Source organism: Lissotriton vulgaris, chromosome 3_1 (genome assembly GCF_964263255.1).
Source record: "Lissotriton vulgaris chromosome 3_1, aLisVul1.2, whole genome shotgun sequence".
NCBI classification, from domain to species: domain Eukaryota; kingdom Metazoa; phylum Chordata; class Amphibia; order Caudata; family Salamandridae; genus Lissotriton; species Lissotriton vulgaris.
In genome coordinates, this window is record NC_141689.1 from 911490845 (window position 1) to 911513752 (window position 22908).

Here is a 22908-nt window from a genome sequence, read left to right on the forward strand (position 1 = left end):
GTCTGGAAGTCCAGTTCTTGAGTCGCAGAGTCTTCGGGTTCCGGCGGGAGCCTTGAAACTGCCGACCGGCAAAGTTGCTGTTGGTGCCTGTTTGAACAGGGTGGTCACTCCTTGACCACAAGGGAGATGTCTTCTGTCTTCTAGTCAAAATAGAATGTTAAAGGTCCAAGAGTTCTGTATCAAAGTTTCGTTCCAGGATAATCCAAAGTCCTGGGGACACAGCTCCTATACTTATAGTAAGCTAAGGGGCTGAATTACCTGCCTAGGTCTCTCCTATGGGTGGACCTGAGAAGGGGGTGGTTACACCCCTTTTTCCCTTTGTCCAGTTTCACGCCAGAGCTGGGGCTGAAGTTCCCCAGCAACTGGTTTGAACCGGGCTATGCATGGAGCACCTTGTGTGCCCCAGGCAATGTCCAGATGCATTCACTGAATGCAGTCCTCCCTGCCACAATACACATAACCCCATGTCTGGGGAGGTACTGACACCTCTCTGGACAGGAAACCTATTGTCCAGGCCGCCCTTGCTGGAGTTTCCCCCAGCACCAGGTGGTCAGACTCATGTCTGTGGCAGGAGCATCCATTTTGTGATGCTGAGGCTCTGTTTAACTTTAACCGGGTAAAGCAGTAACATACATGTCTTTTCCCTCTAGAAGGGTGGAATGCTACCCCTGTCGCCAGAATTGGCTAGGGCGTAGTATTACAAAGTGTTTTGACACCTTACACGACATGTTTTGATAAAGCCAAACCAAAGTTAGCATTAACAGCGAGGATTATAATGCACTAAAGAGTATATGGTATGGCTATATCATAGAACATCTATAAGGAGATGGTTCCGAAAGCTGCAGAGGGGCTCAGCTCATGCTAGGGCACCCTCTCACATGAAACCAAGCAATCTGCCTCCAGGATTGTCGAGGCCTACCATAGGAGTGGCTTATAGGTGTATATTTGTCTGTATGTAAAGGTAGATATAGGTATAATGTATCTAAGTAAGGGGTGATTACACCACCTTACCCAGGCTGTGTGAACAGACCTGTGGTGTCAGTTTGGAAGGCAAACCAGGGGTGGCACAATACATGCTGCAACCCCTGGTAGGCCTAGGCTACACCTATGCCCTGGGTACCTATAGTACACTATACAGGGGCTCACAAGAGTGACCCAGTAACCAATCTGGTATGCACCTAAAGTGCATGGTATCAATTTAGAGCGAGATCAGCTGGGCTGTGAGTCTGATTAGCAGGCCCACAGCCACATTAAAGTCGAAAAACCAGAGAATCACAGCAAAAAGTGGGGGTGAGCATAGGAAGCAGACCCTACTCTCCTACAACAATGACTAAAAATACTCAACTGGTGCTTCAAAATACGCCTACCCCAATGAGCCTAATCTAAGTCTAGTACGTGGGAAGAAGTAAGTATTGTGTAGAATAGGTTTTAGTTTTCTTTGCCAAGAATCTATCCAAGATTTCTCTTAAATTCTAATCAGCTCCATCCCTTAGTTTAGAATGAAGGAAGTCTGGTACCTCTGTCTCGTTACTCGATTTCCCAACACCCCGCAAGGGGAGCTTGGAAACACTGGAGCTGGATTCTCAGCGATAGAAAGGCAGCCTCTTGATCAGTGTGTCAGCTCGAGGGTCGGCTTCCTTCTGCACTTGCTGTAGCGAGCTGCGTCGGGCAAGTAGATAGTCAAACTGGTCCGAACCACCGTGTCTTGCTAGAGCAAGTGAAGGTATATTTATACCTTGAAGGTGTCTAGGAATGCCATGGTTTGACGTAAAGTCAGGCATAATAACGTCCGGAAAGAACCCCTAGGGAATTGTTGTTCTTTTCAAAGTACATGAGTTCTTGGACAAATCAATATTCAAGCAAGGGGAAGTTCCCTATCTGCTCATGCCGATTTTCCAAGAAATCTTAGTGACGTTTGGTATGGGTGGAAGTAGCCATACCTGTATTTGGTCTGCATGGGCTATATCTAAATAAGGGCTTGATTTCTATGCCTATATAAGGGCAATGTGAATTGTAACTATATAAGGGCATGAATCGGGAAAATTCACTCGGAGCCTAAAACGCCCCACAACACCCACTCCACTTTATTATGTGTGACATTACTAAGTTCTAAGCACATAAAACATATCTAAACATGATGTGTTAAAACCCCACCTAAAATACATAAAAATGCATTCGAAATGGTTGTACACTCAAAGAGCATTTGTGCTGTACGCATTTAAAATTGTTTCATTCAAAGCATATAGATGACATTTGAAAAACGCTATCCGAATGAATCATAAAAATGCATTTTTGAAATGGCTCTTAATTACAGAAAAAAGTCAAGACCATTACATGGCAGATTATATAAACTGTTTGAATGTGGACAAGAAAAAATATTGTCTCTTGGAAGTATTCAAAGAATTCTTGTTCTCTAGGAATAGTTCTACTTTAAGTAGATTACTTTGTGCCAAAAAAAATTATAATTTTTGGAAAAAGGTCTGATCATAGAAAAATAGAGATCCAAAGTTAGAAGTTTGTTTTGAAAAGTGAAGGTCGAATTCAGAGTCTTACAGAACTCTGTGTGCTAACTTTAAAAGTCTGTCATTGTTTGGAGAAAACATCAAATCTTCTAAGCTGGTAAAGAATTTGTCTCCTACTGTAGGTGAAAGTTGGACTACCTCGTTAAGCAGATCAACTGCACATAAATGAGAAGCATCGCCGTTAGTGTCAGTCGCATTAGCAATGTTCGAAGTAGATGGTATCTGTGTGCCTGTCGCTCCACGTATCTCACCGTCTGCATTTTGCGTCTGTGAGATCTCAACGAATGCCGTCATCAGGATTGGTAGCCGCTGGGGACAACACAGTGCATGAGCCGTTACTGGTACAAGCAAAGTATCAACTTCCGTTGGCAGGACCGATGGGATCGTCAGACAGATGTCTAGCACGCATTCTTCTCTACATAGCAGGCATTGTAGAACAGGTAAGATGCAATCTTGCCAGATTGGTCCGAATGATAGAAACCATGTGGTATTCAAATCTCTTAAATGAGTCAATCCCAGTATTTGTATCATGCGCTCACGACACTTCATTGCCAGGAGGGTGTTCTCCAAGTTGATCTGGGTGTCGATGGTGACTTGGCTTGCCATATCAGAGTAGAAGGAGTAAAAATAGTATCCCTGCTATGAGTCCCAAAACGAGAGGCAGTCCGCCAAACCTAGAGGGCACGAAGTTTGGAAAAATGCCTAGGACTGCTTCAAAGGGCCCCGTTCAGCACCGAAGACACCACCCGCACAATGAACTCCATCCACTCCGGATCCCCAACCGACCCCTGCCCCCATCACATCTTCAACAAGGCCGACACCATCATCGCACCCCAACTCCGGGACATCATCAACACCTCCTTCCACACCGCCACCTTCCCGGAGAGCTGGAAGCACGCTGAGCTCAGCGCCCTCCCGAAGAAACCCTCAGCGGACCCCACCGACCTCAAGAACGTCCGCCCCATCTCGCTCCTCCCTTTTCCTGCCAAGGTCATCGAGAAGACAGTCAACAGACAGCTCGCCGCCTTCCTCGAGACGAACGGATTGCTTGACCCCTCGCAGTCCAGTTACCGAGCCAACCACAGCATCGAAACCGCCCTGATCGCAGCCACCGATGACATCAGATCCCTGCTCGACAACGGGGAAACAGCGGCCCTCATCCTCCTGAACCTCTCCGCAGCGTTCAACACTGTCTGCCACCGCACCCTAATACAGCGCCTCAGCAACATTGGAATACAAGGAAAGGCACTGGAATGGATCATCTCGTTCCTCGCCGGAAGAACCCAGAGAGTCCGCCTCCCCGGTTCAGATCCGAGGCCACCAAATTCATCTGCAGAGTACCACAAGGATCAGCACTCAGCCAAACCCTTTTCAACTTCTACATGAGCTCCCTCGCAGCCATCGCACGCCAACACAACCTCAACATCATCTCCTACCCCGACGATACCCAGCTGATCCTATCCCTCACCAACGACCCCGTCACCGCCAGGACCAGCCTACACGAAGGAATGCAAGACGTCGCTGAGTGGATGACGAACAGCCGCCTGAAACTGACAAGACGGAAGTCCTCATCCTGGGATCATCGCCCTCCGCCTGGGACGACTCCTGGTGGCCCCCTGACCTAGGCACCGCTCCCAAGCCAACGGACCACACACGCAACCTGGGCGTCATCCTGGACTCCTCCCTCTCGGTGTCCAGACAAGTCAACGACGTCTCCTCATCGTGCTTCAACACCCTGCGCCTGCTACGTAAGATCTTCAGATGGATCCCCATCGAGACCAGGAGGACCGTCACCCAGGCACTCGTCACCAGCCGACTGGACTACGGGAACACCCTCTACGCCGGAACCACAGCCAAACTCCAGAAAAGACTCCAACGCATCCAGAACGCCTCAGCACGACTCATCCTGGACATCCCCCGACACAGCCACATCTCCGGCCACCTAAGAGACTTGCACTGGCTCCCCGTCAGCAAGAGGATCACGTTTAGGCTCCTCACCCACGCACACAAGGCCCTCCACGACCTGGACCCCAAGTACCTCAACGACCACCTGACCTTCTACACGCCCTCCTGCCAGCTACGATCGACCAGCCACGCCCTAGCCACCGTACCACGCATCCGCAGAGCCACCGCCGGAGGAAGATCCTTCTCCTACCTGGCAGCCAAGAACTGGAACTCCCTCCCCATCCACCTTCGGCTGACCCAGGACCATCTCTCTTTCAGGAAGCAACTCAAGACCTGGCTGTTCGAGCAGTAACGGACCCCTCTCCCCCAGAGCCTTGAGACCCTTCCGGGTGAGTAGTGCGCTATACAAATGCTATGATTGATTGATTGAAAGGGTGCTAACAGACCCGAAACAATTGTCTCAAATGCATGTATAATACCACTCGTTTCAGACACGTTTAAGATTTGACCTAACATTTCTGAGAAATGTACAGGGCAGTTTGTTGATAAAAGGGCATATATCTCTGCAGAAGTCCTTGCAACTCACAGATCATACGTCTCTTTTGCCGAGGTCAGTGGCACAGTTTTTTGTGAAAGAATGGATTTCATTCTGCTTAAAGTGTCAATTCGAATAGAAGAGATGTTCAGTGAAGGCCATAATGGCAACTCCCCGTCTGTCTTAGTTTTAGGAAACAATGCTTGCATACAGTAAGTGACCCTGGCTGACACAGTTACGAGATTTGGGGTTCCTGGCAACATGCCACAGCAGCTGTGATCATTCAACATAATGTAACTTCCATTAGAAAGCTGCCTAAAAATTGGATCAATCACTGCAGCTGGAGAACCTTGCAGGTGGCAGGATAAGTTGTTCGAAGAACCATCGCAGGCCCCGTGTAAATTAATACCCTGACATAGGAGAGAACCGCTTAGTGCATTTTCGCAATTTGTACCACTAAAACACTTTTTCCCCCCACTCCAACATCTGGGTGCATAAGGTAAATCCCAGGATGTCTTGATGTATTCTTTACACAACCTTTCATATACACCTGCTGGTATACGTTTTAAACAATACTGAAAATGAAAAATCATAACAGGCAGAGTGATTGTACCGTGTATTATCCAATCTGTTGCTGGTTTCTCAGAAACAGTTAGTGGTAATCTTTCCAGTTTTTCAATGCTCGGCACTGTATATAGTCTGCTCCCCTTTGTGCCAAAGTGATTTGTTTATCTGTAAGGTTAAATACATAAAACTATTTCGTGGTTTTGATTAGACGCCAAGGCACATAGCGAGAACGAAGGTTCTGTAACGTCCAGCCAATAACATTATAGAACGCAATTGTGACTGACCATGTTGTAACATGACCACGTCCTGTTCCATTATGTCTTTGGCAGAGGATACTATGCTGTCCAAAGAATATATTCTGGATGACAGAGGCGTTAACCCATTGTCCACTACAGAGAGAGATTTCTCTAAATTAATACAATCAATTTCTCGTATTCATTCTGCATTGTCTGCTTGCGTTGTTTTCCATGCTTCATTGTAAATGGCATAGATAACGGCGTATATAAAACGTTTATGACGTGGTTTAGGAGGTCCATGTAAGAAGTCCCTCAAATCAACGCCATCTTTAAGTAAAGATAAGTGTTGTTTTACTTCTTTTAGTGTAGATTTTTGTAGCCACTCAAGGCACAGTTTTCCCACACTGTATGATGTTACTATCCCTGGATGTTGTCTCTGGACATATCTTGGATCTGGCCTAGTGAATGTGAACCCTTGTGTCTTATTCAGGAATCTATCTTTACAGTTCCTTGTGTCTGTGGGCGAGATCAACCATTTTATCCAATCAGGATCTGTTCTGTTGTTAAGTAAAATAGTATGTTCGAGGCATATGAGCTGCAGATACTACACTTCGCATTAGATCGCCACCTGGTGTTGGGCTCGGATAATTGCATGTTGTCTTCTTGGAAGAAGTCTTTGTAGTCACGAGATAGGTGACTCCTCCCTTGGACAATAGTGTGCATGGGCATCAGCTCCATCCTTAGATTGTTTTTCGCCATGATGGGAAATGATCCAGTTAGTAGAAGTAAAGAAAAAAGATGTCCATGCGTGTGCATCTAAGTAAGATAAAAGTGGAACAGATACAAGTCCCGGGGAGGTGGGAGGGGGTGTAGTGATCTGCAGCTCTACATGCCAAGAACAGATGCATACTGGTAAGTAGCATTTTCTGTTTGAGACATATGAGCTGCAGATACTACACTTAGCATCGATTGTGCAGCAGTGTCTCCCCTAGCGGTGGTCACCTGTATCTGTTGCAGTAGTTTGAAAGAGAGTTTTAAGGACAGCTTGGAATACTGCAGCTTGCTGCTTTGCTTGCACATCAACACAGTAGTGTTTAGTGAAGGTGTGTGTTGTAAACCATGTTGGTGCTTTGCATATGTCCTATAGGGGGATGTTTCCTAATAAAGCCATAGAAGCTCCTAGTTTGCGTGTTGAGTGCGCTCTAGAAGGAACTGTTAATGTATGTTTTGCTTTTTGATAGCATATTTGTATACATTTCACAATCCACCTTGCAATTCCACCTTTTAGGAAGATTGAGGGTGTTTTTAATAAAGACCTTTTCAGGACTTTCAGTCAGTTGGGGTTTCACTGGTTTACCACCCAAATGTCTCTACCTAGTTCTTCATAGGATTTTTCAATTATTCTGGCTAGTTCTTGTGGTTTCTCAGTTACATCAAATTCTCTTAGCGTTTGGCGGATCGCCACGGATGCTGCCACACCTTTAATATTACCTAATATTATTGTTGAGACCTGTTTGAAATCTTTCAGTAATTTCATACCTAGATTTAAAGCAGGCTCTACTCCGTATTCATTTTGAATCTGTTTCAGGACGTCTGGTATTACCGCATTGACGGAACACCATGTGTTTTAGTGTAGATTTCAGCAAAGACTGTTCCCCAAGTGTCGCAGTCCCCAGGTATGGTGTGATCCCCATTGGTAAACAGATTGTTAGAATCCTGTGTTTCTCATGAGGGGTAATATCTGGAAATTCTGCCTCGATTTGAGTAATTGTTTTAGCTATCCAGAATGGAATTTGTTCCCTTTTTGCAGGTAATTTACCAATGACTGATTGTATAGTCTGTGGTGTAATTTTATTTATGTTCCCCTGGTAAGGGGTGTGTTGTGGAATCCTTATAGGAGGTTGGACTGTTAGAGTCTGCATTACATATTTAACCAATTGTCTAAGGATTTTGATTAGTTGTTTTAGTTGAACTAATAGTTCCGCACCTGTCATTTCTTCAACGGCAGGATGTGGTGTATAGCTGGCTAATACCGGCCATGTTGCTCCTGGTCTGCCTAGTGGACCGAGCCTGGTAATGTGATTTTGATGTTTTAATGCGCCTTTAAACCAGAGCGCACACTCTTGGTAAGTTAGTGGAATTTCAATATCCTTGAAAGGAATGTATTCCGTTGGATGTTCCTCTTCTTTGTAGAAGTGAAACACATTTGTTACTGGATTTGCTTCAGGGAACATAATCCATGAATGGAATACCTCTGTCTGACGATATTCGTGTGCCTCAATTACAAAAATTACCCTCCCGCTTCTTTATGATAGGCCATTTGTAAGAAGTTTTATAGTGATGGTTTTCCTTAAATTTTACGGGTCGATTATAGCATCCGGATCGGTTTCTTGGAAACCTGTAACGTCAAAGCCTGGTAGGGCTGCATCTGCTGCAGCTCCACCCGTTGCGTTGTTAGGGAATAACAGGCTTTTGTCAGAAAAGCAAAATTATTTGCACAGTTTTGGCATTTTTCTGGGACATAGCCTGTTTTTGCTATTTTTTGTGCTTTCAACCTTTTTCCAGTTAATGGTAGAAATGGGTATGAAAGCAATAATGGATCCTGGAAAGCGATACATTTTAGAAAAGTAGACCAAATGCTGAATTCAGCAAGGGGTCATTTGTGTAAATCCATCAAGGTTTCTTTATAGAAACTAACAGTGAAATATAGGAAAATTTGAAAATTAGTTGAAAAAAACAATTTTTTGTATCAACGTTTGCACCTGTAACAACTTCTAATTATGACAGCTCTTTGAAAGCAATATACCATTACACCCACTGGACTTTACTGGTTGTGGGGATATATAGGACTTGTAGGTTCACCAAGAACCCGACGAATCCAGAGCCAAAAACAGAGCAGCGTCTTGCAATGGTGTTTTTTAGGTCTCGGCCTTGCGTTGCAGTGCGCAGCATTGCTCGCGGAGGGAGAGACCTGTAGTAGGGGATTTAAGAACTATGGTAGGAATCGCACACAAGTGTGCTTTTCCTTTTGGCCCACGTTATTGGCCTTTGCATGCGTATTTGTTTTTAGGTCTCGTTTTTTATTTGCACTTGCATTACTTTAGCATTACGTGGCTACCCACTCTAAGAACAACCCACAAACGCAATGTATACACCAAAGTGCTAAGAGAGATAAGTAATTGGCAGGCGTGTGGGTTATGAACATTTAGAAAAAAGTCATCGCATAACTAGGCATAGGTGTCACTCTCCTTAAAGCTGCATTCTGGCTAGTGCACTTCTCGAGCTTTAAAAATAAAATGACGTTTCAAAGATGCCTGCTGTAAATAGCCCCTTTGCAGGAAAGCTGCTTGCGATACCATTTTCAGTGATTCTAAAGATGGCACTGTGCGTAACGTGACGTTTCAGTAGTGAGCATTCTAAATTAGAAGAAACCACAACATGGCTGTTGACAACGCGCGGTGCCAACCTTAAGATGTCCCATACATATTCAAAAAAAATCTCCATATGTTTTTTGTTTATTTGACCTCACCAACATGGCCGGGAGGCCCCTGTCTGGAAGAGCCGTGTTTCTCAGAATGGATTTTAGCAAGCCCGAGTGCGCCTGCGCTGTTGCCGGCGGTGGCCTGGAGTGCAGCGAGTGGGGCTAAGGTGGTGTAAGGGGCCCACGTAGACTTACCACTTCCTCTCTCTGAGCAGCGTTGTCTGGGGCACGGGCAGGCCAGAGATTACGCATGCGAAGCCCACCCGCTTTCCCTTTCCTGAGTGAAGCATGACCAAGCCTCAGTCAGCGCTGATGCTGCGGAGGCAGTTGGCACGCAAGGGGCGAGAATGAAAATTAGCAGTGACAGTTGTGGTGATGGCAAAGTGCCAGGTATAAAAGTGAGAGACCTGTAGGACCCACCTTCTCCGGCACACTCTGTTTCACCTTAATAGAACACTTATGATACTTTAGCCTGTCATCCTGTGTCCTGACAAGTCGGGAAAGGGAGAAATATGTTTGTCTTCTATCCAGACCGGTACGTTGATGAATGTGACCACCAGCGTCTCCTTCCTTGGCAGGACTGTTACATATGCTTCCTGGTGTCTTCTTTCCCCACAAGGCTGTTGAATGCAGCACCCGGCGTACTTCTATATGATAAGTCTGATAAATGGTTTCGAGGTAAGAGGGGTGCTGTGTTTGACACAGTTACCTGTGCCTTCAAGACTATTAAATGTTCCCTCCATTACCTTGAACACTACTAGCCGGCTAAATGTGACATCTGGGATTTCTGTACTGGCAGGGGGTCAATTGTGATGCATTGTTACCTTCATATGTCCTAACTAGGGTTGTTTGACTGTGTCTATTGTCACACGTTTCTCAAACATTGAGTATGCGCAGCTTCACGCTAGTAGCGACACAGGTTGAGCTTTCTTTTCCATGCACACTTGAGTCAAAAACACCCCACAAACCACAGTCTGTGCACATAGGCTCTCTTTCTCACTAACTCTACCCATTAATAGTCCTGCTTAAATACATATCCCTACCCCAATTCCTCTTTGTTGCAGCTTCTCTCCTTGGTGCTTCAATAAGCACGGTAAGTCCACAACTCTGGTCGTCAAACACGTCATTAACCCCTAGCTACATAGATATGCAACAGCCAGTAAGTATCCTTTTCTCTGACATAGACGCTGCTTTAAACATGATACCCAGTATTGACTGTCCTGGCCAAGTTTCAAACGTGAAGTGTCCTTTGCAGTTACACATTCTTAAATATGACACATACTCCACTGCCTTAGTAATGGTCTCTGTAAACCTCGTATCCTATAGCCAAACAGGTGTGTTCCTTGAATGTGACACCCAATGTCTTTTAACCTTTCATGGGTGTATTTTTATATCTGGTACTCTGCGACATCTGTCCTGAAAACTCAGCAGTGTTTGTAAAATGGACTCAGTTTGATGTGAATACCAATATTCTCCTCCCGTTGTGATGCCTTTCGATATTGGTCCCTACAGGAATCAGTGCAATTGTTTTTGTTCTCTTTATCTGCTATCCTTGCTTGAATTGATTGGCTATGGCACATTGGTGTACTTTTACACTAAAAGGATGTAAAGTCTTTTTAAGATGAAGCTATAGTCACTGAAGTTAAGACAAAATGTCCCCAACTGGAATAAAGGAATTGCCCAAAGGAAGGCAACAAAGAAGCTCAAGCTCACTGGGACAAAACTGGTTACCCTGTTCGTGGGGAACAGCGTGTCTTGGCATACTGAGGGGCTTGATCCATGTTCAAGCCTTTTATATTTAGTCGAGAGTGTAGTACTTTAAGAAGATCCACAAGTTGTTGATGCCACTTGAATCAATAATCTAGCTGAAATTGGCTTCATTTTAAAATTGTTTCAAATGAGTTGCTTCCCTTCCACAAAGTTTTTGCATTTCGTGACCTCATGGTTAGATTATGTAATGTTTACCTAGGTATCACAGACCACCTTCTGGATACACTGCAGCAAATACAATACACTGCTGCTCTTTTCATTTTGACCTATGGCTTAGAGACCATGTCTCCGCTGCCACTAAAGGAATCGACCCTACTTGTTATCAACCTAAATTGAAGCTAAATACTCCACACCATCTTTTATAGCCTGTCTTTGTTGTGTTGCTGCAGAGCCATATGCTTTGTAAACCGAGATGCACAGATCACACTCTCCTTGTCCTAGTGATTCAACCATGGTTTTTAGGCTGTCTAGGACCACCACCTCCTTGGAAAAAGGTTTCATAGTTCTCCATGGATAATACCCATTCCCAGCTCTCACAAATAACAGAGAGGTGGCATTCTAATTCCCAATCCTCACTGTGTTTATTCCCCATATGTAGTTCTTTATCACTCTGTTAACTAGTAACCGCAAACACTTTACACCTAGTGTTCAATGCCCCATGGACTCCCAGTATCTAATCCCTCCCCATGGCAGACCTAAATTGACTCCTCTCTGCCCTTGCCTGTTACTGCCTTTCTTTGATTACGAGCAAAAGGTTTTAATTACATGAAAATTCATCTTCCAATACCATAACCTTCTGTCTTGTTCTTAAGTTAGTTAAGGTTGTTGCTCTTAGAAGTTTTTATGGTTTGCAGCACTTTAATACTCTTATGGCTCCCAAACAAACGTCTTAGTGTTCTGAGCTGAGATGTCGGTAAAAAAGGCGCTCTAGACTTATTAACTATAAACACAAGCTCCCTCTTGACCTCTCTATTTCTGTAAGGGATAGCAGTAAAAGCCGCCTTCTTCAGGACCCGCCAGATTATCAAAGATGGTTCTCTACACCCTGGTTTTTCCTCGCAAATTCCTTACATGAGAAGAAAGAAAAAGATCCCTCAAAGTTCCAGTCGTAGCAGCATCAACTTCATATCCACTTAAATGTTTCAATGTCTTATCACGGAATACCGCTTTTTTTATCTTGATTCCCCAAGTGTGAGTTTCTATTATTGTTACTCCTTTTCGTAGTATACTCTCTCCTGGGAAGTATCTGTAGGGCTAGGTAGTAAAAATCTGTCATCAAAAGCAAAGCTCGTCACTTTCTCCGGAATGATTCTGGTCCAACTGAAACATGCGTGAAACCTCGATGGATGGCGATATGAATAAATTTAGGGTGTCCTTTTCTGCAAAAAGCTATCCCGACAATAGCATTTTAATCATTCCGGAGACACTGACGAGCTTTGCTTTTGATGACAGATTTTTACTACCTAGCCCTACAGATACTTCCCAGGAGAGGGTATACTACGAAAAGGAGTAACAATAATAGAGGGAGAAACTCACACTTGGGGAATCAAATAAAAAAGCGGTGTTCTGTGAGAAGACATTTAAGTGGATATGAAGTTGATGCTGCTCCGACTGGAACTTTGAGGGATCTTTTTCTTTCTTGTCATGTAAGGAATTTGCAAGGAAAAACCAGGGTGTCGAGAACCATCTTTGATAATCTGGCGGGTCCTGAAGAAGGTGGCTTTTACTGCTATCCAATGCCACCGAAACGCGTCGCCCAAGTCTATATTAAATCCTACAATTTGTAGTGACCCTGTCTGTGGGCATTGGGCAAGAACCAACATAACACGATAACTTGCACAGATATTTTGGTGTATGAATGTGTGTGTAGTATGTATGCATAGTTTGACTGTTGCTTGTTCTCTGCCTGGTTGTATATAGATCATTAAATGAACTTATGAATTGCTTTTCTTGTTACTAAAATGTATAGATAGAGAATGCTTTTTTTGTACTTTGTCAATGATAACAATGTTTATAAAGGAATAACAAAGAGAAAAATAATTTAAACAGATAAATAAAAAAGAGAATGGAAATAAAAAATATGTAATTTTTGTGTTCTGTTATGCCCATGCAATAATTGAAGAGGCAAAACCCTTACAAAAATAGAGAGGTCACGAAGGAGCTTATGTTTATAGTTGTTGTTTCAAATTCCTTTCCCCTCTTCTCCCTTACTTGCAAATTAGTACCTTTGAGGGGGTCCCATTACTTACATAGAGGCTCTGGACTTATTAAAACATAAGTTTGCAAGGTTTTAGATTCCTTAGTGTCCTTGTTGTCATTGCGGACAGAAGGAGCACTGCAACAGGCATGCAGACCGCAACACAGACCAGGAAAGGCAGGTGCCGCTATTAGACTGCTATTAGACTCATGCTGCCCAGACCCAGCCATCTTGATAGCTGGCCAGAGAGCGGCACAGCACGTTAGCAAGCATTTGCAATGCAATAGGTCTCACATTATTAAAGTTTGAGCTATTGGCATTGCTAAATAATGCAACACCAATAGCTCAAACTGTAATAATGTGAGACCTATTGCATTGCAAATGCTTGTTATTATGTACCGGGTATATAGCAGTTATTCTGGCAAAATGTATACATGGGCAATTCGGTATGAAAGACTCCTATCTATTTCTGAAATGGGAACTAAATATAGAGTTTAGAAACAGTAGATATTTGCACATTTCTGAAATTGGGAATACTCCTACTAGCATGAGAAATAGCGCTCATTTTTCAAAATGACTTATTTTTTACACATTGTCTTTCATTTGGAAGGCAGAAATGCATTGAAAGTCAATAGGCAATAACAGTTGCTTTACAAACCTGAATTACCCTAAGTCTCCCGATATAAATGGTACCTCACTTGTGTGGGTAGGCATAGTGCCCACGACAGGAAACGTCTCAAAATGCAACGTGAACACACCACTTTTTCACAATGCAAAATTACCATTTTTTTGCAAAGTGCCTAGCTGTAGTTTTTGAACCCTAGCTCTGCCGGCACCAAGGGAAACCTAGCAAACCTATACATTTTTAAAAAGTTGACACGACATGGTATTGTATGTTCGCCTTCCCCGGGACAATTTATCTCCACTGATTCGTGAAAATATACGGTTCGGTAGTTTTTCAGGGCTGCAAATTAACTGGCACCAGTCAGTCATATTTCCTCTTACTTCCAGCAAAGTGCAATGGTCATCTGAGTTCCCTTTGGAATGGTGCACGGACTCTGTTAAATACTTGGGTGTCCACATTCATATTGACACTGCCCTGGTCATTCGTCTTAATTACGGCACTGCGATTGATGCCCTGGAGACACAGGTTACCCGTTGGTTGCGCTTGCCCCTATCCATGGCGGGCAGAATTGCAATCATTAAAATGGTTGTTCTACCCCGTTTTTTTTATTTTTTTTAATAACATCGCTATCCCTTTAACTAAAGTCTTTTTCGCCCACCTTCCTTCAGTTCTGATTCGCTTGGTTTGGGGTAGCAAGGCCCCTCGAGTAAGCTGGAAGGTCCTGACACTACCACCCGGGAGGGGAGGGCTAGGTTACCAGATCTGTATTTATATTATTTAGTCGCCCAGTGTTGCTACGCATACGCCTGGTTCCACCCGGACGCATGCATCCCATATTTAAGACCAGAGGCAGACCTGGTCCACCCGAGATAGCTTCTCACGATCCTTCCTACCGGCTTTCCGCATGATCCCCGGGACATTCAAACAGTTTCTACCACCTGCTGGGCTTGGGTTAAATTGCGTAAGCTGTTGGGGTTCGATCTTTTATACTCTCCAGCTTTGCCCCTGCCCAATTCTGCTCTATTCACCATTACTGGTGAAACAGTGATACAGCACACCCTGGCTAAATTCAATTTAAACACCCTGGGCGATTTGTTTCCGGATGGGCACGTTTTCTCATCAACAGAAGAGGTCCGGTTTAGCGACCGCTCCTTAATGGACGCCTTCATTCTTGCTCGACTACGCTCGGCCTTGCGCGCCAAATTTTCCTCTTTTCCACTTGAGCCAACGGAATTCACTCCCCTCTCCTTGGTGATCCAGAGTCCCAATAATGCCCACTTGATCTCCAAACTGTATAAACAATGTGGTACACTCAAACCCATAGATGACTCAAGACTACGTGCTGCTTGGGAGGGAGACCTGGGTGGACCCATCTCCAACGATCAGTGGACTTTCTGCTGAAGCGCCCCGACTGACATTTCCTTGAATAGTCGTTACAAGCTGCTTCATTTCAAGTTCCTTCGCCGGCTGTACATCACACCAGCCCGTACACACCGCATTGACAACTCCAGGCCACACCACTGCCTTAAGTGTCTTGCCCCGTTTGCTGATTTTGCACACTTAACCTGGACCTGCCCTAAAATACACCAATACTGGCTGGATGTCCACTCTACATTTGGAGACATACTATCCATGGCCCATTCCTCTTTACCTGAGATTGCCCTTTTGGGTTATGTGCTTAATTTTCCGAAGAAGGTTCGCCGGCAAGCGGCATTAGGTTTCCTTCTGGCTCAACGGGAGATCGCATTGGTGTGGGGCAGTAAACGGGCCCCCACGTTCCACTCCTGGTTAAACAGCATGGCGTTTTGCAATGTGAATTGCGAGGAATTTAGCACTTTACTCCCCACTGCCTCCAGACCGGTCGACATTTGGGGTCCGTACAGAGAGTACATATCTCGATGCAAGTCTGCCTGCGAATCCCCATTATATTCCGGCATCACTCCCTCCTGAGTGGGATAGTTGCATGTTTCTCCACACATTGCATAGCATAGTGAGGTTCATTACACGCCCACTTGGCCCCCTGGCTATTAGTGTGGGTTTTAAGAGCTACTCTTGATTTGTTGTCCTGCTCATCCCACATATTTTATGCATTATTGTCTGTTGGTTGTAGCTTATGTGTCGGATCACTCTGTTCATAAATTTGATCGCAAGTCTGTTTCGCGCAGTCATATCATTGCAGCGTATTCCATTTTTTATTTTATTTTTTATTTTATTTTATATATTTTTTTTTTGCATTGTATTCCTTGAACAGGGGAAAGTTTCAGTTTACATTTGATGGTAACATGATTGTTTTGTATTGTTTTATTACCTCTCTTTTCTTGCCTCATCTTTCTTTATGCAAAATGAAAAATAAAAGTTAAAAAAAAAAAACTAATACTCCTGAGACAGTAAATCAGAATTTGATGGTTCACCGTGTCAAAGGCTGCGCTCATGTCGAGGAGAATTATGGCAGCGGAACCCTCCTGCATTCAGAATCTTTCTCGATTCTTCCACATATAAGTCGGTCTCTGTACCCTCACGGGGGCGGTGGCCTGTTTGTGAGGGATGGAGCAGGTTGTGGAACTCGAGAAATGCGGATAGTGTGTGATTAACATGTTTCTCTGTGCTTTTGCTACTTCCTGGGAGCAGCGAGATTGGACGGTAATTGCCCAGATCCACAGGATCAAAATGCTTTTTTTTTTTTTTTGCAGTGCTTTTATCATTGCCTTTCCTCAACTCGTTTTTTTATTTCTTTGTCTTCTTGCCTATGGAGCATGGCAAAATTAGTTGGAACTGACTACATACAGTCAGCACCTTTATGTCCCGCACATCATTTTCTGTGACAAAGCCTTTCTGTCTAGACTCTTCCCTATTCATTGTGCAAAAACAGTTTTAACTCCTTGTCCGTGCTTGAATGAGTGTCTTCTATAGACGTACAAAATTTGTCATATAAAGTATTCATCCTCGCTGTATTTATGTGTTACTTTTCTATTTGCATATACTGAGCTTTATAATCTGAAAAATCTTTTGCTCTTTGTTTTACAGGAAGATTATGACAAGTATGGAATCCGAATCAGAGTGAAATTCCGTAGCAGTACCCAACTTCATGAGCTAACTCCTCATCACCAGAGTGGAGGGGAGCGTAGTGTATCCACCATGTTGTACTTGATGTCCCTGCAAGAACTCAACAGATGTCCATTTCGAGTTGTTGATGAAATAAATCAGGTAGATATTCTCCTTCACTGAGAGCTGAATGCAGCTATGCTTTATGAAAGCTCAGAAATCATGATTGCGGCAATAAAGATCACTTTGCTTATGGACAATTCTAAAATCAGTGTCCTCCACTTAAGTGCTAAACTCAACACTCCTGCTCTTGGTTTTGTGATGGTCTGAAAAGCATTCGAAGCTTTAAGATTTTAAGAATGGTTTATGGGGACTAAATGGGTCCACTGCTTCCTGTACAAACTAGAACCTACAGAACAAAACAATGTATATTAGAAATACATTATGATATAGCTGATTCATTCTGTAGCTATTAATAATCTTTATCCATCCTCTGTGGCAAACTCTGGAATAAGGAGAAATTATCCAATTACTTGCTGTGACCAAGCTACCTCTGCTCTCCCAGTCCCAGCAATTGGAGATTTTAAGGTCTGTTACTCTGCAGAAACTTACTGACCCCTTAAAGGGGGCTTTACCAGTGACATCCACAGGTAAGGATTCAATCCCTATTGAACTATACATTGGTTTACTAGCATAAATATTACCTTTTTTTTAATTTTTTTTTAATCTAATCAGGGGTATCATGCTAGGTGGTTGCCTACCTTGCTCATGGTCAGAAACTAACATTATGGTATTCTGTTAAATGGATAAGGACCCCACTCTGGTAAAAACCCCTCTTTACCATCATATACAAAATTCTGTGTCTTGGCTACCCCGTGGCAGCACAGATTCTTCCTCGGCAGAGACCTCACTCCCCATACCACCTTGACTGCAATTTTTATTTGACTGGGAAGAAGCTAGAATTAACTGCCTCTAAGTGATAGATTTAGACATGAAAAAAGCATGTGACATGTGATAGGGTGGAATATCCGTTCCTTTGACAGGTGCTAGGCATATTTGAGTTTGCTGAAGTGGTTATCAAATGAATACAGGCTAACTGCCAGTGACCAGTAGGGATGGAGCCAATTAGTGTGGTTTCTTCTAACATTTTTTAAATTACTAGGTGGACTAGTCAGGTATGTTCTTTGTTAACTTGCCTATATGCTTTCTATATGGAAGCATTCCTAAGAATGCTCATCACACACCTTATATCATGCCAATCAAACTTCCACCTGAGGTTAAGCTTTGGCCTTTGTGAATGATGTATTCATTATTACAGGGGGTTAGGATACTCCACTCTCTACTACTAAAGAAGCTGCCCTTAGACACAGTAAATTATCGGGGATACAAATAAAATTCTGTAAAGTTGGAAATCCTACATATAGATATACTTAATGATCAGTCTGGTCAAACAGTGGAAAGTATACATTATTTTGGCATTTGTCTTGCAACCCGTTACATACCTCTTAGAGAGGCCATTTATAAGAGAATACGGAGTGAGGTCTCCTTAGTAATAAATAGGTGGGTGGGCTTCCTATTTAATTCTCCCAAGAATCAATATTATTAGAATTACTTTCTGATCAATACTTCCAACTACAGACTCCTCACTTTGTGAACATTCCCACAGGCATTCTTCTTTACCTTCATGCCCAGTTTCAGCAAACATTTACCAGTATGCTTAGGAAAAATGTCACCTCCTAAGACAACAGTGTTTAAGCTGTGTACGGACTGTTGCAAACAGATGTCTGTGACGGACCCTCACAAATGGTCTGTTTGGTGCCTGAAGTTGCACCAGGACCCCCAGGACCTGTGATGACTGTGCCCAGATAAATCTGAAGACCATATGGGATCGTGAGGACAAACGTTACTTCACGAAACACTGGAAGACTAACCCTTTCGTGGACATGCTCCTTTCACAGCACAGCTCCATCTGGTAGCTGCTGTGTCCATGCTGCTGCTGACCCAGATGTCCAGTGGTAGAGTGTTACTGCTCTGCTGCTTGACTGCCCTTCTGTCTCTCTTTCTCTGCTCATTCTGTCTCTTTCTGCTCTTTTGCTTTTCTCTCTCTCCTTTATTTTGACTTCTTCTTCCTTTTTGAGCTTTGCTTTCTCTGTCCTTCTTTCGATTTCTTTTCATTTTCTTTCTTTACTTTTCATTTTCTTTCTCTGCCTTTTTAGGTCTCGCCTGAGCCAGTGCGCATGCGCTGCCCTGCGAGGCTTTTAGTAATGGCTTTTCCACGCTAAACACACTTGTGTGTGTGTGTGGTTTTTTTAGCACCCGCAATTGGCCTTTGCATGCGTCTTTGTAAGAAAGACTGCACGCAATTGGTCCAAGGCGGGTGCATGTCCCGCCTTCTCTGTGGCCTGGCCTGGCCTTCTCCGGAGCGAGCAGCGGCCCGCTGCATTCCTTAAATTGTTTGCAGGGCGCATCTGTTACCAATTGGTGCGTTCGCAGTTGCCACGCTGCAACCCGGGTGCATGTCCCGCCTTCTCTGTGCCCTGGCCTACCCCTCTCGGGAGTGAGAGGCGGCCCGCTGCATTCCTTAAATTGTTTGCAGTGTGCATCTGTTACCAATTAGCGCGTTCGCTGCGCTGCCCTGCTTGTTTATTCCTGATGCATGCTGCGTGCACTATGGTAGCAGTGAGCTCGAAGAGGCCACTGAATAAATGACTGACAATCGGATGAATTATTAAGTTATCAGGTCTCGCCTGGGCCAGCTAGCTTTCGCTGCTCTGCAAGGCTTTTAGTAAGAGCTTTTCCACACTAAAAACACGCTTGTGTGTGTGCTTTTTTTTAGCACCTGCAATTGACCTTTGCATGCGTCTTTCTAAGAAAGACAGCAAGCAATTGGTCCAAGGCGGGTGCATGTCCCGCCTTCTCTGTGGCCTGCCTAGCCTTCTGGGGAACGAGCAGCAGCCTCGCTGCAATCCTTAAATTGTTTGCAGGGCGCATCTGGTATTGATTGGCACGTTCTCAGTTGCCACGCTGCCACGCGTGTTTATTCCTGACGTGCACTGCGTGCAATATGGTAGAAGTGAGCTCAGAGGGGCCACTGAATAAATTACTGAAAAAACAGATGAATTATTAAGTTACCAGCTAAGGTATTTTTTGTAAAGTAGTCGGGGTAGTGTACATAAGTAGATCACTCCCACGTCACCATTATACCTTCGCTTTATATAAAGTATGTTTTCTCGCAATAAACCCCGTCTCTCTTTTAAGCGCGAGTTGATTTGATGCCGGTGTGTTGGTGCGGCAGTGGAGAGCGCGTTATAATAATGTACAAACAAACATGCCTTAACATTCTGTCGTTGTGAATCCATATACTTGTATGTTTGAACATGATCTGCTTGTGTGCGTGCGCTGTGCATGTGTGTTGTTTCTTTGTGTGTCAGTGTGTGTGTGTGGGAGGACGTATTGCTTCTGTCTTTGATACCCATGCCCACGTGTTACTGAGATGCAGGGCCCGGCTCCTGCTCCCCGGGGCTCAGCCCCTGCAGGTGCAAGTGTTTGTGTGAGAGATTGTGTGTGTGCGACAGAGACTTTGTGTGTGCCTTTATGTGAAATTGTATGTGTGTGCACCCTAGAGAGAGAGAGACAGGTTGTATGTGTGTGCGCGAGAGAGACTGGGTGTGGGAACGATTGCAAGTGTTTGTCAGAAACATTGTGTGTGTGTGAGAAAGGGTGTGTGTATAAGAGACTTTGTATGTGTGCAAGTGAGTAATGTTGTGTGTGTGGGAGAGAGATTATGTGTGCGTTTGTGTGAGATTGTATGTGTGGTGTGCACGATAGAGAGACAGGTTGTGTGGGAGATAGAGAGACTTTGTGTGTGTTTCGTTCTCTGTGGGCACTAGTGCTTGCGCCACTGCAGTGCACCCGAGTGTTTGTGTTACATAATTGCTGTTTAGAGGAAGTTCGCGATCAGCAGCTGACACTTATAGGGTCCCAAAGGCGAGACCTATTGGTTATGCCAATGCTAGTTTCATTTTCATTTACCTCCTGCTTTTGTCCATGCTGCTGCGATCCCCCGCGTCCCCCTCCAGTGTCCCTTACCACTCCCCCTCTCCCCCCCCCCGACCAGCTGTCCAGCCCAACCCCTGCAGCACTACTTAATGGTGGCCAAAGGCAAGCACTTAGGCGCCTGGTCCGAGCTAACTCCAGGGGCATGGCTCTCAGACTTTCCACCGCTACGACCCCAGTACCCTCCTCGCCTTTAACCCTGGACGCCATGGCGCCTGTCACCTGGTGTCACCGATGAAGCCTTCGTCTACCGGAACTGCAACCACGCCTTCACCCACTCCAACACACCAGCTTCTCTCGCCGCCCAGGCGACCAACAGCACACCCAACCGAATCAACTGCATCCTCCTCAATGTGCGATCCCTCCACAAACACGCCATGGAATTCTGGGACCTCTTCGACGCCACCTCTCCAGACATCACTTTCTTTACGGAAATCTGGACCAACCCCTGCTCTGGACTGGACATAGCCATGGCCCTCCCAGATGGCTACAAAATCACCCCCAAAGACCGCCTGACCGCCTTGGAGGAGCATTGATTTCGCCCACAAGAACAGCCTCCATACTTTAACGATACAACGACGACCATGTAACACCTCCACTTACAGATTAGGAACAACTACACCACCACTCTCCGCAGCAAGCTCGTCTACAGACCCCCCCAAGCCCTTTACCGACGCACCCCAAGCTCTCGCATCCACCGACTGCAGATCACTTGTAGACCTCAACTTCCATATAGACAACCCCAGGGACCAAAACACCGCCTCCCTACTTTAGAACCTCACCTTCATCGGACTGAAGCAGCTAGTCACTGTACCGACCCACACAGCCAGACACAGGCTTGACCCTGTGTTCTCCGCCAGCTGGAATATCCGCTGCAGCCAAACCACCAATTTCTCCTGGAACGACCACTACTGTGTGCATCTCGCTTTCGCCACGCCCCCCGTACACCACCACCCTTATTACCCCCCTTTCGCAGCTGGGGAAAGGCCACCGAAGAACTTCTCATCGACTTCCTCAGCAGAACCACTCTGCCTACACCAACTGACACTTAACACCGCAGCACGCAATCTCCACTGATGGCTCTCCGACTGTGCCAACCCTCTGGCACCCCTCAAGAAGAGACCTAGCAAGCAACAATCCAAGAAAGCCAGCTGGTTCACTCCTGCCCTCCTGCCTTCCACGAGTTCAGACGTACCTGCCGATGACTTGAGAATAGATGAAGGGACAACAAAACCCCGGAAACAGACTCAACCTTCAAATCCGCCATCAACGCCCACCACCTCCTCCTCAAAACCACAAAGACAATGGCCTTCCAAGACAGAATCAAAGCCAATGCACACAACAGAAAATAACTCTTCGCCACCGTCAAGGAGTTCGCCAAGCCCAACAGCGAGACCACAGACATCCCACCTTCCCAAAACCTCTGCAACAAACTCTCCACCTTCTTCCACCACAAGATCAAACAGATCTACGAAAGCTTTGATGCCCTAGACCCTGTTACTACACCCGCCACCACTACACACAACCACACCACACTCCAATAGACCATGCTCAGCTGGACCCCGCTCACAACAAAGAACACACTCAATACCATTTAGAGCACCCATTTAGAAGCCCCATTGGAGTCTTGCTCTTACCATCCCTCCTTATAGTGCGTCAAATCGAATAGAAGCCATTGTCTAACTTATTTTCTCCTCTAAGAGCCTTGCTTTGAGATTAGTGAAGGCTAGCTGTCATCCAGGCCACTACTCCCATGCCATTTAGGACACTGTGACACAAGCTTTACTGGCTGTTCCGGATGGCCTACGGGCGTCCTTCACACAGTCTATTAAGGATGGTCGAGAAGCGACAAAATGTGTATTTGCTCTGGCTTGAACACGACCACTGCTTAGGTAGAGCAATAGGTACCAGTTTGGCACTTCAGCAGCATGCCTGAATGTAGTCTGAGCTTCTCTGGGGATGTCCAAGCATC

At 45.0% G+C, this 22908-nt stretch overlaps 1 protein-coding gene across 1 annotated transcript in view; it reads left to right on the forward strand.

Annotated features, from left to right (window-relative positions):
* Window positions 1-22908, forward strand: part of SMC5 (structural maintenance of chromosomes 5) — a 628567-nt gene that overhangs the window by 507143 nt on the left and 98516 nt on the right. The window contains exon 22 of the mRNA XM_086961254.1: window positions 16863-17042. Coding sequence (XP_086817380.1) covers window positions 16863-17042 — 180 coding nt within the window. The remainder of the gene's footprint in view (window positions 1-16862; window positions 17043-22908) is intronic.